At 46.6% G+C, this 15,018-nt stretch overlaps 1 protein-coding gene across 4 annotated transcripts in view; it reads left to right on the plus strand.

The window, feature by feature from the left end:
- Nucleotides 1-15,018, plus strand: part of RAB3GAP1 (RAB3 GTPase activating protein catalytic subunit 1) — an 84,840-nt gene that overhangs the window by 47,328 nt on the left and 22,494 nt on the right. For 2 of the 4 annotated variants that reach the window (XM_060257118.1, XM_060257119.1), the window contains exons 15-23: nt 890-1,062; nt 1,645-1,699; nt 2,009-2,377; nt 4,381-4,518; nt 5,408-5,635; nt 13,753-13,849; nt 13,940-14,043; nt 14,136-14,251; nt 14,643-14,745. In XM_060257118.1, coding sequence (XP_060113101.1) covers nt 890-1,062; nt 1,645-1,699; nt 2,009-2,377; nt 4,381-4,518; nt 5,408-5,635; nt 13,753-13,849; nt 13,940-14,043; nt 14,136-14,251; nt 14,643-14,745 — 1,383 coding nt within the window. Of the gene's footprint in view, nt 1-889; nt 1,063-1,644; nt 1,700-2,008; nt 2,378-4,380; nt 4,519-5,407; nt 5,636-13,752; nt 13,850-13,939; nt 14,044-14,135; nt 14,252-14,642; nt 14,748-15,018 lie in introns of those variants that run through there. The other 2 variants (XM_060257120.1, XR_009556304.1) reach the window with 2 other exon arrangements.

Below are 15,018 nucleotides of genomic sequence, written 5' to 3' on the forward strand. Positions count from 1 at the left end.
TCATTTGTGCATAACTGGTTAAAATAAAGTCTTGTTTTCTACAAAACCAGAAAGTTGTTTATCTAACTTGAATCTTTCTAATAATTCTGCATTTAAAAACTGTTGACAATTATACACTTCTTTTAACAGATTTTCCCTGGATTTCATTTTACATCCATCTTGAGTAAAGACTAATAGATCACGATTAGGGATGGGCACAAACTGGGAAAATGTAGGTTCACGGTTTGAGGTTTTAAGAATCCATGAACCTCCAATTAACTACTCCGTTGGACGAAGTGGTTCATGGTTCGTCCAGTCCTCAATGAGCCCCAAAGGTATTTAAATGCCTTCAGAGCTCACTTCTGGTTGGGTGACCCAACTTGGGGGATCGGTGCTGGGTAGGGGTGTGCATTTGACTTTGCCAAATGGAGTAAATACCCCAGAATATCTTATTGGTATTTTTTTGGTATTTATTTCCCAAATCAGGGACAGAAGGCAATGATCAGTTGCAGTGAACTGAATAATTTGGTCATCTCTTGATCTAAGGAGAAATCTTAACTGGCATCACTCCAGCTGTGTGTAGCTTCACGGTGCTTCTCTGTAAATACACAGTGACTCTAGTTCACCATTTCCAAACCCTCACACATCAGGTTTTAATCATATTTCAAATAAAAGGGTGATTTTTCACATGCAAACCCACTGTGTCTGTTATCTCTATTTCTCAATGCATATTTTAAATAAAACAGCTACATTTATTCTACTGTTCACATTCTAGGTAAATGGAATTATCCATCAAGTACCGTTTAAGTCTGCTGCCTGTTTTTGCATATATTAGTTTTTTGAAACCCCCCCCCCCAATCTTTTAATTATCCTTGCTCTCCTCCCTTCCCTTTTGTGGTATGTTTTCCAGAATCTCTACATCCAATTCAAATCTGCTCCTTTGGATAGTCTTACGTACAAACTGGCCCTTTGTCTTTGTATGATCAACTTCTACCATGGCGGAGTCAAAGGAGCTGCACATCTCTGGCAGGAATTTGTCCTGGAAATGCGTTACAGATGGGAAAATAACTTCTTGATTCCAGGGTGAGTTTATATTAATGTTGAGGTGGTTATAAACAGCAAATGGTCCCTGCTTAAAAGTGAGTGAGAGCCAAAATTCTAGTGCTACTTCAGTGGTCTTTCAGTTGCAGCCTTGGTCCCACATAGGTTAGTTGGAATGATGTATTTGATACGCCTGAATTCCACCCTTTCTCCAGGGACCTCCAAAATTTTATGTGAGGAATAGTATGTGAGGACATCTAGTTTGAGAAGCTTCATCTGGCTCACAAACATTGCATTTGCAGTTAAGCACTAGAAGCAGTGGTTTGAGGCGGTCCTTTATATACTTGCAGGCAGATGTTGAGAGATTTGCTGTATTTTATATATTTGCTATATTGCATTTGCAGTTAAGCAGTTGATGCAGTGGTTTGAGGTGGTCCTTTATATATTTGCAGGCAAATGTTTAGAGCTTTGCTGTATTGTGACATTTAACTTGCTATGGCTTTCTTATGTAGGTATTGCTGCTTCTGAAAAAGTACATTGTGAAGTGACTGTCAATTTTGTAGAAAGTATAATTTGAAATATTCTGATATTTGCAGTAGTAATATTTATATAACTTCTTGTTAGGTTAGCCAGTGGTGCTCCAGATCTGAGATGTTGTTTACTACACCAGAAACTTCAGGTACTTATTACAATATAAGTGATATAGAAAATAATGGAATTTTAATTGTTCTTTAAAAAATAGTGTTTATTACTCTATAGATGTCACTTAAAGAGTAGTAAAAATTTGTCCAATAATTTACTGTACTTTTTGGATTGCATATCAAATTGTTAAAGAGTGATAGTTAATGGAACAGCTTTTCCATGTTGGTATGCATGAGCACTTGGAAAATTAATATTTTATGTCCTGTAATCCCCCTGGTTGCTGATTCACAGGACAAATTGAGATGTTGCTGTTGCATATTAATATAATAGGTTCTTTCTGTTCTAGATGTTAAATTGCTGCATTGAAAGAAAGCGAGCAAGAGATGAGGGGAAAAAATCAAATAGTTTTGACTGCTCATCCAGTGACACTGGCATACCTGATCTGTCGGGCAGAGATTATCACAGTGAGAGTGATAAGGAGAAGGGAGAAGTAGGGAAGTCTTGGGAGTCATGGAGTGATAGTGAAGAAGAATTTTTTGAATGCCTAAGTGATACTGAAGAACTTAAAGAAAATGGACAAGAAAATGTGAAAAAGGGGGTTGCAAAAGAAGGCAGCAAAGAGTCTTTAGCCTTAAAGCCAGAAGGTCGTCTACATCAGCATGGCAACTTGACTTTGCTTCATCTTGGGGAACCTCTCTATGTTCCAGTAACACAGGTGAGACAGTAGCTTGAAAGCATCTCTGCTGGTCTTGTACAGAACGTAGAAGATGACTGGGTGAGCAACTATAAGGAATACATATGAATACTTTTTAGGTATTGGTGGATTTGGTTCCCCACAAGTGTAGGTTTGTATCATAAATGTTTCTACATATATAGAGGTAAGACCCATCACCTGAAATGCAGTGATATACAGGACACTGGTGAAACAATTGCATAAATTAACTCTGCTGTTGGGTGTCCCTGTTTTATTCATGTGTCTGAGGAGGTGTGTTCTTTTCTGCCCCCCAAATTTAGGTACAATAAATTTATTAGTTAAGGTGCCTCCAAGACTTTCGTTGCAGCAGACTAACCCATATACCCCTTCGTGTAAAATGCTTTTTCCTAAAATCCTGACCATTATAGCTTGTTGATTATATCCTGTCTTGTCTTCTGCCCTGGAACTTGTGACTTACGTGGGATACTTAGGAGGTCTTGTATCCAGGCACTCAGAATAGAATTGCTTAGTTTCAGCAAGACTTGCAGTATCATGTGCCCTCTAACCATGCTCTAGGAACCATTAAATTTTGTGTAAGTATAAAAAGGTTTATGACACTCCTAAACCTGTTTCCCAATCCCTCCCTTAGGGAAATATAGAATGGGAACTAATAGTTTTATACCAGTACTCCTGCCACCACTAAGCAGTACTTGCTTTCTTCTCAAAACAGACTGAGAATGGATGTTTGGTTAGCTTTAGTGAAATGTGCATAGCGCTGCAAGCCTTCCCCCCCCCACACACAAATCAAGGAACATTGCAGCAAAACAAATGAAAGCAGTAGCATCTCTGTGTTTGTGTTTTGTCTCCCTTTATCACTGAGGATTTGTATTGTAAAGAATTCTGGTTTTAGTTAATGTGTTCCTGTAATATGATAAAGAATCTGGACGTACACAAGTGCTGTTAGTGTAAAAAAATCCATTGAGGATTTTGTTGCTCATGTACTTTTGGATTAGAAAATATCCATTGAGAATTCCATTGCTCACTTGTACTTTTAGGCTGATTCCGTATTAACTCCGGCGCTGTTTCCCTCGGGGCAGATGTTGGTTTCTGCATATCTTTGACCCCCCTCCAAAGCGGTGTCACCCCACATTTAGGAGATCCTCAAAAAGCGAGAAGTTTATTTTTGATGTGGTTTCAGGGCTTGAAATTTATGTGCGGAACTCACACCAATGCGCTGTCAAACTCCTCGCATTAGTAGAACATACCCACATAACTTCCCGCCCATGATTCTGCCCAGTTATTTTGTCATACTTCCTTAATTTTACTCCCTTTGAAAATTATCCAATATTTTCCTGAAATAAAGTATTTTTTTAAACAAATCACATTTCACATTACAACGCAAAAAATATATAATGATGTAACACGATTTTCTTTTACTGAATGCATCCCTTGCTTCCACTCGCCCCCACGTGATTTTGATAATGTGTCATTGCATTGTGATTACTTCCCCCCTCCAATTAAATGACTCCTGACTACACTGATTAGTTACAACACAACTAAATAAATAGCAATGTTATACAACTACTTTAAAGATGCGCGATTGCCACTTTTATCGATCCCCGCGCCCGTATGGCCTCAAACGGGAATTTGATTATGTTTATAGGTTTATATTTTTGATAGGTGGGGGAAACTTTCTCCCTTAACCCCTCGGCATAAATCTCCCCCCCCCCCACCTTCATGCATCTATTTGTAATTTGTTATAGCTTTTAATGGAAAACTTAACATTTTAAAATCTGAAATGCTTGGGTCATCTGTTAGTCTCCCTGTGTGTTGCAGATGAGTTTCTTGCACTGATACACTGACAGTCATACATTTTAAGATGAAAACTATTTTTTGTCTGATTTAGGTTGAGAACCGGGTGGAAGTCATTTTGTTTGATGTTCTTTTTGGCAATATGTACTCGATTAGAAAAGTCAAGGGGGATCTGCTTACAAGCTTCTGTGTTTGTACTTCGTACTTTTTAGGAACCAGCTCCTATGACAGAAGATCTATTAGAAGAACAGTCTGAAGTTTTGGCGAAACTGGGAACATCAGCAGAAGGAGCTCATCTTCGAGCTCGCATGCAGAGTGCTTGTTTATTGTCAGATATGGAATCCTTCAAAGTAGATACTGACTTACAAATTCCATGGTGTTTTGTCTTAATAATATGAGTACAGTATAAAAATGCAAATTGAACTAATAACAGCATCTTTCAGTAACAATTTGCTTTACCTATTGTTCATTTTTTTTTTACTTTTTCTCTGTCAAAGGACAATGTCATAATATGTGTCAGTGGTTTTAAAAGTTCAGTTCTTTATATTTGGGGTGTGTTATAATTTTCTAATTTGGTTTGCATCTGACTGTGTACTGAGGCCATCATTTGAAACCAAATGGGATAACTTTCCCTCTTTTTTGAAATAGAAGTTCTGTGGACATTATATTTTTTCCCCGTCAAGTTGCAGCCTACTTATGGCGACTCCGCATGGGGTTTTCACAACAAGAGGCCATTGCCAGTCTCTGCATAGCAACCCTGGTATTCTTTGGTGGTCTCTCATCCATGAACTGACCAGGGCAACCAACCAGGGTGACCCTGATTATCTTCCGAGATCTGACTGTCTAGCCTGGGCTATCCAGGTCTGGGCATTATTGACTTGTCAAACTCTGTGGGCATTATAGACTTCTAGTATTAACACTTGAAAATGAAAACTGAGACACAGCTGAGCTTTGCTGAATTAAACTTCTTTGATTAAGACACTTTGGTCTTGCAGAAAAGCGAGCAGTGGTCCTGGAATATTTTTTGAAAAATTATTAGCTGAAAAGGAAGTCTGAAAGAATCACTAATTACTCTCAGCTACTAAAAGTCATTCATAGTATATAGTCAACTACAAGAATAAGAAACAGAACTGCTGGTAGCTTAGGAACATTAAATATTTTTAAATGAAAAATAATAAAAGCTAACCCTATTATAGTCAGGTTTTGATTTGGAAGGTTTATGCTTCTTTTCTCTCTAAGGCTGCCAACCCTGGTTGTTGTCTGGAAGATTTTGTGAGATGGTATTCACCTCGGGATTACATTGAAGAGGAAACTGTGGATGAAAAAGGAAATGTAGTCATTAAGGGTGAGCTGAGTGCCCGAATGAAGATTCCAAGTAACATGTGGGTTGAAGCATGGGAGACAGCAAAGCCGATTCCAGCAAGAAGGCAGAGACGACTCTTTGATGATACTCGAGAGGCAGAGAAGGTAAAGAGACAGCTGCTTGTCCCATGTGAAACTTATAATGTGTTAGCACTATAATGATGTACTCTATGTAGATTATACTAAATCCCTTTAATCTTCTTCGTGGTCTCTGTGCATCACACTTGTGGGATACTGCGCCTGCGCGGGTCCCCGATCGGTATCTGTAAGAAGCCCGGGAATTTTCCGCGGTCGGCGCCACTGGGCATGCGCAGGCGTCCCATTGCGCACGCCCAACGGCGCCACCGCGGTAATCCCGCCAGTTCCTTTCTGACCGCTGCGCGAAGAAGCTGCGTTTCATCGTGTTCCCGGTCGGTGAGCTTCGGGGTTTTTCACCCTTTTTTCCCCTTAGCCTCTGTATATATATTAGCCTGTTTATTGTTTTCCTTAGAATAGTAGTTAGTTCTTAGTAGTTAGCTAGTTAGTTAAAAAAAAAAAAAAAAAAGTTGTTTTTTCTCAGGGTGCGTGTCGCGGGGTTTGTCCTCCGGGACTCCCCCCCTCCCCTGCTCCCTAAATTTTTCTCCTCTCAGAGGACTCTGAGAGGACCCTCCTAGCGACCACTGTCTATGGACAGTCGCTGGGGTTTTTTCAAGAGGTGCCAGGCCTGCGGGAAGAAGATCGCCCCTCCCGACGGCCATTCCCTGTGTCTTCTTTGTTTGGGAGAGGCGCACCGCGTGGAGACCTGCCCACACTGCCAGCACTTCTCCAAACAGACAAGGAAGAACAGGGCGGCAAGACTTTCGGCAGCGCTAACCGCCTCGGCACTGAGACCTCCAGTTTCGGCTTCGGTACCGAAAATGGCAAATGCCCAACTGTCGACGGGTCCATCGGTCGATGCCCCCGTAGTCGACACGGGAACGCCGAGAGATCAGCAGTCGGCGAAACGGTCCCTCGAGCTATCGGCCGAGAAGCCGTCGAAGAAGCGACGCGAGGAAGCGGGCCGCGAGTCCTCCAAGAAGGAGAAGAGTAAAGAAAAGAAAAAGCGACCTCGCTCCTCTCCTCCGCCACCGGACACGGCGGCATCGACCGCCACCGAGCCGCGCAGAAGGGTTCCTCCCTCTCCGCTCCGCAGCCCCTCGACCCCAGCGGTCGGCGCACATACGTCGCACAGCCCTACAACTCAGCGGGCTAGCGTCCATCGGCCGCGCAGTCCCTCAACTCCGAGGGCTAGCGCTCATCGGCAGCACACCTCGCCGATCCTCGACCCGAGCGCTAAGGGGCAGCACATTCCAGCACCAGAAGCGGAGATCGACCTAACCCGTCGATCCCCTTCGGTGGCCTCTCGTCGGAGGAGCATCGACTCGGCATCGGACGTCGAGCCCCTACCATCGGCTGACGAGGCGACGCCTGCAGCGCCCAAGCGACCGAGACAAGGGGACCCGTCGGTCGAGCGCGTGAGGCGAAGCGACCCATCGGTCGAGCGCGTGAGACGAAGGGACCCATCGGCCGACCCGCGCCGCTTCCCATCGATGCTCCCCTGGGAACAGCACAGATGGCAGCCTTCGTATCCCTGCTGTCCGCCTTACCACTGGTACCAGCCACCGGAACACCAGGAATGGGAGCGTCGGTCCGATACGTCCTCGTTCTCTAGGACATCGCACCGACCCAGGCAACCATCGGCATCACTCTCGATCCCGCCGGAGGAACGCGCCGCCGCGACAGACCCCCCGACCCGACCGCTGACGCCGATCCAGCAGAGGGAGCCAACACCACCTCTGTCGACACACTCGGACTGTGAAGAGTCCGAGCCATCGGGTTCGGAGAGCGACGAGGGGAGGACCTGGGAACCCTCGCCCGACCCAAATACTGCGGAGGACCTCCCGGTTTCACCCTCCGAAGACCTGAGCTCCTATACGGAGATGATCAAGAGGATGGCATCGACCATCGCTTTACCCATCTCGCAACCCAAGCCAGTGGTGGACGATAGCGTCTTCGATATCGTCCAACGCGACGCCTCCACAGCCATAGCCCTACCGATGACCAGGGTCATGTTGCAGGCACTCAAGGACCCATGGAAAAAGCCATCATCGGCACCGGTGTCCTCGAGGAAGTTGGATCATATATACAAGATCCAGGAGGCGGGGGCTGAGTTTTTATTCACTCATCCAACACCCAACTCAGCCATCGTCTCGTCTTCCTCGAGGTCGCGCAAGGTGCATTCTGCCCCCCCTGACAAGGAGGGGAAGAAACTAGACTCCATGGGCAGGAAGATCTATTCTGCAGCATCCTTGGGTGCCAAGGCCTCCAACTACACAGCCTGCATGGCGAGATATCAATACGCCATGTGGGAACAGTTGTCCCCGCTCCTATCCGCCCTGCCTGAGGACAAGAAAGCGGCTGCCAAGAAACTGCAGCAGGAGGGCCTGAAGGTGGCCAAGCAGCAATTGACAACTGCAAAGCACCTAGTGGACGTCTCTGCCTCAAACATCATGTCCGCTATCGCCATCCGCAGGCACTCCTGGCTGAGGTCTACCGCCCTGCAGCAGGACACCAGGGCACTTATCGAGGACCTGCCGTTTGAGGGGGACGGGCTCTTTAGTTCCACTACAGATAACGCCCTGCAGGAACTAGATAAGAACCTTAAGATCTCCAAGAGCCTGGGAGTGCAGGCACCCTCCAGACAGCCCAGGGCTAGACAGTGGAGTAGATCCTGGACTAGGAAACCCTCCCACAAGCCGTCCACAGACCAACAGTGGCGCCCACGCCCTTCGCAGCCCGACAAGCAGGCCTATTCGGGCAATAACACTAACAGGGGGCGCTACACCACCCAGCATTCAGGCAAACCTAAGGGTGCCCGCCCCTCCAAGCAGGGACTTTGACTTTTCTGTCCCACGCATCGTCGCCCCTGCCCGCTGCACCATCCGCCTCCGCCCCTTCCTCCCTGCCTGGGAGCAGGTCTCCTCAGACAGGTGGGCTCTCTCCATCATCAAAGAGGGCTACAAATTAGACTTTGCTCAGATTCCAAACCAGTCCGTGGTGGTTACCACCACCCCCTCCCCACCGCTGCTGGCAGAGGTGGCCACCCTCCTACAGAAACAAGCCATAGAGGAAGTACCTCCAGAGGACAGTCCCGGGGGTTTCTACTCCCGTTACTTCCTGGTTCCCAAGAGGGATGGGGGACTGAGACCCATCATGGACCTTCGGAATCTGAACAAGTTCATCCTATACCGCAAGTTCCGGATGTCCACACTGCAATCCATCCTGCTCCTCATCAACCAAGGGGATTGGATGGCCACCCTAGATCTCAAGGATGCCTATTTCCACATCAGCATCCACCCAGAGTTCAGAAGGTTTCTAAGGTTTGCGGTAGGCCCACAGCACTTCCAGTTCACGGCCCTACCATTCGGACTTTCCACAGCACCCAGGGTGTTTACAAAAATGATGAGCGTAGTGGGTGCCCACCTCAGGCTACAAGGGGTGATGGTCTTCCCATACATAGACGACTGGCTCCTGGTAGCCAGTTCAAGGGAAAGCCTATCTGCTCACATCACGTCCACGCTACGCCTCCTGGATGCCCTGGGCCTACAGGTCAACCTAGAAAAATCGAAACTCACCCCATCAAGGTCAGTGCAGTTTATAGGAGCAGTGCTGGATACAAACCTGCACCGAGCGTTCTTACCCGCCCAAAGGGCAAAAGACATTACCAGCTCTGTACAATTGCTCCAGAGGCAGGGATGGGGCACAGTCAAACAGATCCAGCGGATGCTGGGCCTGATGGCAGCGACGACAAGCGTGCTTCTCTTCGCGAAACTGAGGATGAGGAACATGCAGCTATGGTTCCTACGTCAGTTCCGCCCAACCAGAGACTCACCTCGAAAGAGGTTCACTATTCCCCCCATGGCGCTCCACTCGCTTCACTGGTGGGGGTCAAAGGACAACATCTGCCAAGGAGCGCCCTTCCACCTTCCGGCCCCCACAGTGACCATCACCACGGACGCTTCCCAGTGGGGATGGGGCGCTCACATGGAAGGACTGTGCGTGGGGGGCCAGTGGCCACCCAAGCTGGCCCTGCAACACATAAACTACCTGGAACTGTTAGCAATCCACTTTGCGCTACGTTCATTCCGCCCGAAGCTGACAGGGAAGACGGTGGCTCTGCTCACAGACAACACCACCGCCCTGGCATACATCAACAGACAGGGTGGAACAGTGTCCCGTCGCCTTTGCGCACTGGCAATGGACTTATGGGAGGAATGCATCCAGCAGGACATCTTCGTCAAGGCCGCGCACCTCCCAGGGGTCCTCAACATACAGGCGGACTCCCTGAGCAGAGGGGGGGCCTCACCGCACGAGTGGGAACTCCAGTGGCGCTTCCTGCAGCCAGTCTTCCAGCTGTGGGGTTACCCTCAGCTGGACGCCTTCGCCACAGCACACAACAAGAAGTGTCCCAGGTTCTGCTCCAGAGGGGGTGCCGACCCGGCATCCCTCGGGGACGGCCTTCTCATCTCCTGGGAGGGCCGCTTCCTCTATCTCTTTCCGCCCCTCCCCCTTTTGACGAGGGTACTCAACAAGATAGCCAGGGACAGGCCACGCTGCATCCTAGTGGCCCCCTGGTGGCCACGTCAGAACTGGTTCTCCTCCCTACTACGCATGTCAGGGAGGAACTTCTACCACTTCCCAGCGGACCCAGACCTCCTGTCATCTCAAGGGGGGCTAGTGCTGCACCACAATGTGCCACACCTGAAACTGACAGCGTGGCTCATAGACCCCTAGACTTCTCCAGCAGGGTCCAGGAAGTCCTACTAAATAGCAGAAAACCCTCTACCAGGGCTTCCTACGATAGAAAGTGGAAGAAATTCTCCAACTTTCTGGCCGACCGGCCAGGCACACCACAGAGGGCAGGCCTGCCGGCAATCTTCGACTTCCTATTGTCTCTAGTCGACGCAGGCCTAGTCTTCTCGTCCATCAAGGTCTACTTGGCAGCTATATCTGCTTTTCACGACCCTGTGGGCGGATACTCAGTTTTCGCCCACCCTCAGTCCAAAAAGTTTATGAGGGGACTATTTAGACTACATCCACCATCTAGACCTCCCACTCAGCTGTGGGATTTGACTCTGGTCCTAGACATGCTAACCAGGCGTCCCTTTGAACCTATGGCCACGTGCTCTCTGCAGCTCCTGTCCTGGAAGACTGCCTTCCTCGTGGCCATCACCTCTGCTCGTCGCGTGGGGGAACTCACGGCGATGCGCTGTGACTACCCCTACCTAGCTTTTACAGAATCTGGTGTCTCCCTGGCCCCAGATATCAACTTCCTCCCCAAGGTACCCTCCCAATTCCACCTCAATCTTGAGGTTTGCCTACCCACCTTCTTCCCTAACCCCTCCTCGGACGAGGAACGGAGGCTGCACTCCCTAGACGTCAGGCGTGCCTTACTTTTTTACCTAAAGCGCTCTAAAGCCTTTCGCAGGGACCAACAGCTGTTCGTCTCATATACTTCGCCCAGGCTAGGGTCTAGGATCTCTTCACAGCGATTCTCGAAGTGGCTGACGGAGACCATCAAGACCTGTTACCTCCTAGCAAAGAGGCCGCTGCCGGGACCTGTTCGAGGACACTCCACCAGAGCAATGGCGACATCGGTGGCGTTCCTGAAAGGCGTATCCTTGGCGGACGTCTGCAAAGCTGCTACCTGGTCCTCCCCGCATGCCTTCATGAAGCACTACGCGCTGGACGTGCATGCTCAGCAGAGGACTCGGTTGGGTACTGCGGTGCTGCAATCTGTCGTCTCCGGTTGACCGTCTTCCCACCTCCAGGTACGCCTTGCTTGCTAATCTCCCACAAGTGTGATGCACAGAGACCACGAAGAAGATAGACAGGTTGCTTACCTGTAACTGTAGATCTTTGAGTGGTCATCTGTGCAGTCACACTACCCGCCCTCCTTCCCCACTGCTGACGGTCTCCCTCTTAGGGGGGGCTTTTTCAGCGGTCATGAAGGAACTGGCGGGATTACCGCGGTGGCGCCGTTGGGCGTGCGCAATGGGACGCCTGCGCATGCCCAGTGGCGCCGACCGCGGAAAATTCCCGGGCTTCTTACAGATACCGATCGGGGACCCGCGCAGGCGCAGTATCCCACAAGTGTGACTGCACAGATGACCACTCGAAGTTCTACAGTTACAGGTAAGCAACCTGTCTTTATTGCTTAGGATGCTAACTTAAACTGTGCACTTACTTTTAATAGGAGGCTTAATGATCCAGTTTTCTTCTGGAAAGAGAGTCCACACTATTAGTAATCATTTTATGTCTGAAGGGAGACCCAACCCATGGTGACAAGGGACAAAGACACACATCTAGTGCACCTACAGTCCCTCCTTTTAAGCATGAACTGCAGACCAGATTGGAACCTGCAGCTGTCAGGTCAGGTCCACTTACCACACCCTCTCTTAGCCATTTGGCTAGCTATTGGGGGCAAGGCTGCAGAAAACTGCCCAAGAGCCACCAGGTTAAGATCGACTGCTGGGCGCAACTGCACAGAGTAATCCTGTTTCCTCTGCATGCATACACATGCAAGCACAAATAATGCTGCACCTTAAGGATGAGAGCTAGACTTATGGGAATACATAAACCAAATTTAGAGTTGGGAGTGAGCAGTGAAGTGGCCAAGTTTGCGGATGACACTAAATTGTTCAGGGTGGTGAGAACCAGAGAGGATTGTGAGGAACTCCAAAGGGATCTGTTGAGGCTGGGTGAGTGGGCGTCAACGTGGCAGATGCGGTTCAATGTGGCCAAGTGCAAAGTAATGCACATTGGGGCCAAGAATCCCAGCTACAAATACAAGTTGATGGGGTGTGAACTGGCAGAGACTGACCAAGAGAGAGATCTTGGGGTCGTGGTAGATAACTCACTGAAAATGTCAAGACAGTGTGCGTTTGCAATAAAAAAGGCCAACGCCATGCTGGGAATTATTAGGAAGGGAATTGAAAACAAATCAGCCAGTATCATAATGCCCCTGTATAAATCGATGGTGCAGTCTCATTTGGAGTACTGTGTGCAGTTCTGGTCGCTGCACCTCAAAAAGGATATTATAGCATTGGAGAAAGTCCAGAGAAGGGCAACTAGAATGATTAAAGGGCTGGAACACTTTCCCTATGAAGAAAGGTTGAAACACTTGGGGCTTTTTAGCTTGGAGAAACATCGACTGCGGGGTGACATGATAGAGGTTTACAAGATAATGCATGGGATGGAGAAAGTAGAGAAAGAAGTACTTTTCTCCCTTTCTCACAATACAAGAACTCGTGGGCATTCGATGAAATTGCTGAGCAGACAGGTTAAAACGGATAAAAGGAAGTACTTCTTCACCCAAAGGGTGATTAACATGTGGAATTCACTGCCACAGGAGGTGGTGGCGGCCACAAGTATAGCCACCTTCAAGAGGGGTTTAGATAAAAATATGGAGCACAGGTCCATCAGTGGCTATTAGCCACAGTGTGTGTGTATATATACATTTTTTTGCCACTGTGTGACACAGTGTGTTGGACTGGATGGGCCGTTGGCCTGATCCAACATGGCTTCTCTTATGTTCTTAAATTGAGGAAAACTTGAAATAATTCATAGAATAAAATGTCAGAGGAACAGATACCTTGAGCATGAAATTTTTTGTAACTTGTCAGTAATTACAGTAGTCCTTTTTTCAAATGCCCTCCTTTTGGTTTCCCACATTCTTTGTCAGGTCCGTATTGCTTTCCTCCTTCCTGCCATTACTCACCTATTTGCTGCAAATGGTTCTCCTACTTCTAGTATTGTTCTTGCAGCAGACTTCCAAAGGTGGCTGACTGATGAATTCATACTTCTGAAAGAATCTCTGCAAAGTTGTTTAGTTGGTTGGAATGCTATTTCATGCTGTTTGACTTTTGTTGCAGATTTAGCTCCTGAAGTCCCACCACATACTAAACCTCTTTAGCCCAAAGGTTGTGCAGAATCTCTACAAAATAGTTCGTCTTACGTTCTTGTGATGACCATTAAATATAAATATAGAAAGTTGTTACTGAAGTTCCTTTTAGTATATTTGCTGCCATACTGTTTTTATGTGCTATATTTAAAATATGCAGAGAAATGGATATTTCATCAATCTGATTGGCTATTGATGCCAGAATTATTGTGGTAATATAATGTGTTTACCATATCTTCAGGTGCTGCACTATTTTGCAGTTCAGAAACCAGCAGACCTTGCGCGGCACCTCCTATCTTGTGTTCTTCACGCAGCTGTACTCAAGGTAAAGGAAGAAGGTAAATAACTCTTTATAAACTCAGCATAGTATGTTTGGAATAAAGAGACAACTGTAACTTCAATACAATTAATTCATGTTCATCTAACAGAATCACTGGAAGATATTACTTCAGTAAAGAAAATAATTAAGCAGATAATCATCCATGCCAGTAAAGGTCTCCAGTTTCCAAACCCAGAAGACAAAAAACTGGAAGTAAGCAGATTTTCCTTAATGTTTAGTTTGAGAATCTAATAAAAAATAAGGAATGCAGTAGGATATAAACTTTTTTTCCTCCTTGTAAATAGGAGATTATTGCTCAGATTATGGGTGTGGAAGCCACAATTGCCCAAGCAAGATCACTGAAAGCAAAATTTGGGATAGATAAATGTGATCAAGAGGAAGAACGCAAAGATCTAGAAAAGTGAGTGATCTTGTATTCTTTGCTTGGCAAATGTGGTGGTAGTTGCTATCCTTTTGAAATTCCCTCAGAAGCCATATCTCTCTCTTGGTCTGCATTTTACCTGAAATTTAATTTCAGAAGCATATGTTACATATTTGCATATATAAGGCTGGGCATCAATTGATATATATTGCATGTCTCCCAAAAAGTTCACATGTACTTCCATTCATGAAAGGATTGAGGGAAGAGAAGGCACATATATGCATGCATGAATTTGCCTTAATTTAGCCAATCTGAATATAAATACTAGCATATTTATATTATTTTGAAAGGATTTTAAAGAACCAAGCATTTTTAAGAGAAAGGGAAATAACATATATTTCACTGACTTCCTTTTCCTTTATGCTGTCAGTTTTGTAAATAGCTTTTTGGAACAGCCAGAGGTATCTGTCATTGGTGCTGGAAGAGGGCCTCCAGGCACTATAATTCATAGACTTTTTGTGAATGCACAGAAGGTAAGCTAAACTTTTAAACATCTCTGTTGTAAAGTGATCACAGTGAGAAGGATGCTTAGATGTTTGAGAAGTGCTTCCAGCGTATGGATATCTGGTAGTGTTGAATAGTCAGATGACTAGAAAAAATAAAGCTTACATTATTGATCCATATTCTGTTCACCAGAATTGTACTTAGAATAATTGTAAAAATTCAGGCATGTTGCTTCACATTATGATTGGTTAGAGTTGGTTGATTCACATGAAGTGATATGGTTCCTGAGCTGCCAGAACAAA

This window comes from Heteronotia binoei, chromosome 16 (assembly GCF_032191835.1).
Source record: "Heteronotia binoei isolate CCM8104 ecotype False Entrance Well chromosome 16, APGP_CSIRO_Hbin_v1, whole genome shotgun sequence".
NCBI lineage: Eukaryota > Metazoa > Chordata > Lepidosauria > Squamata > Gekkonidae > Heteronotia > Heteronotia binoei.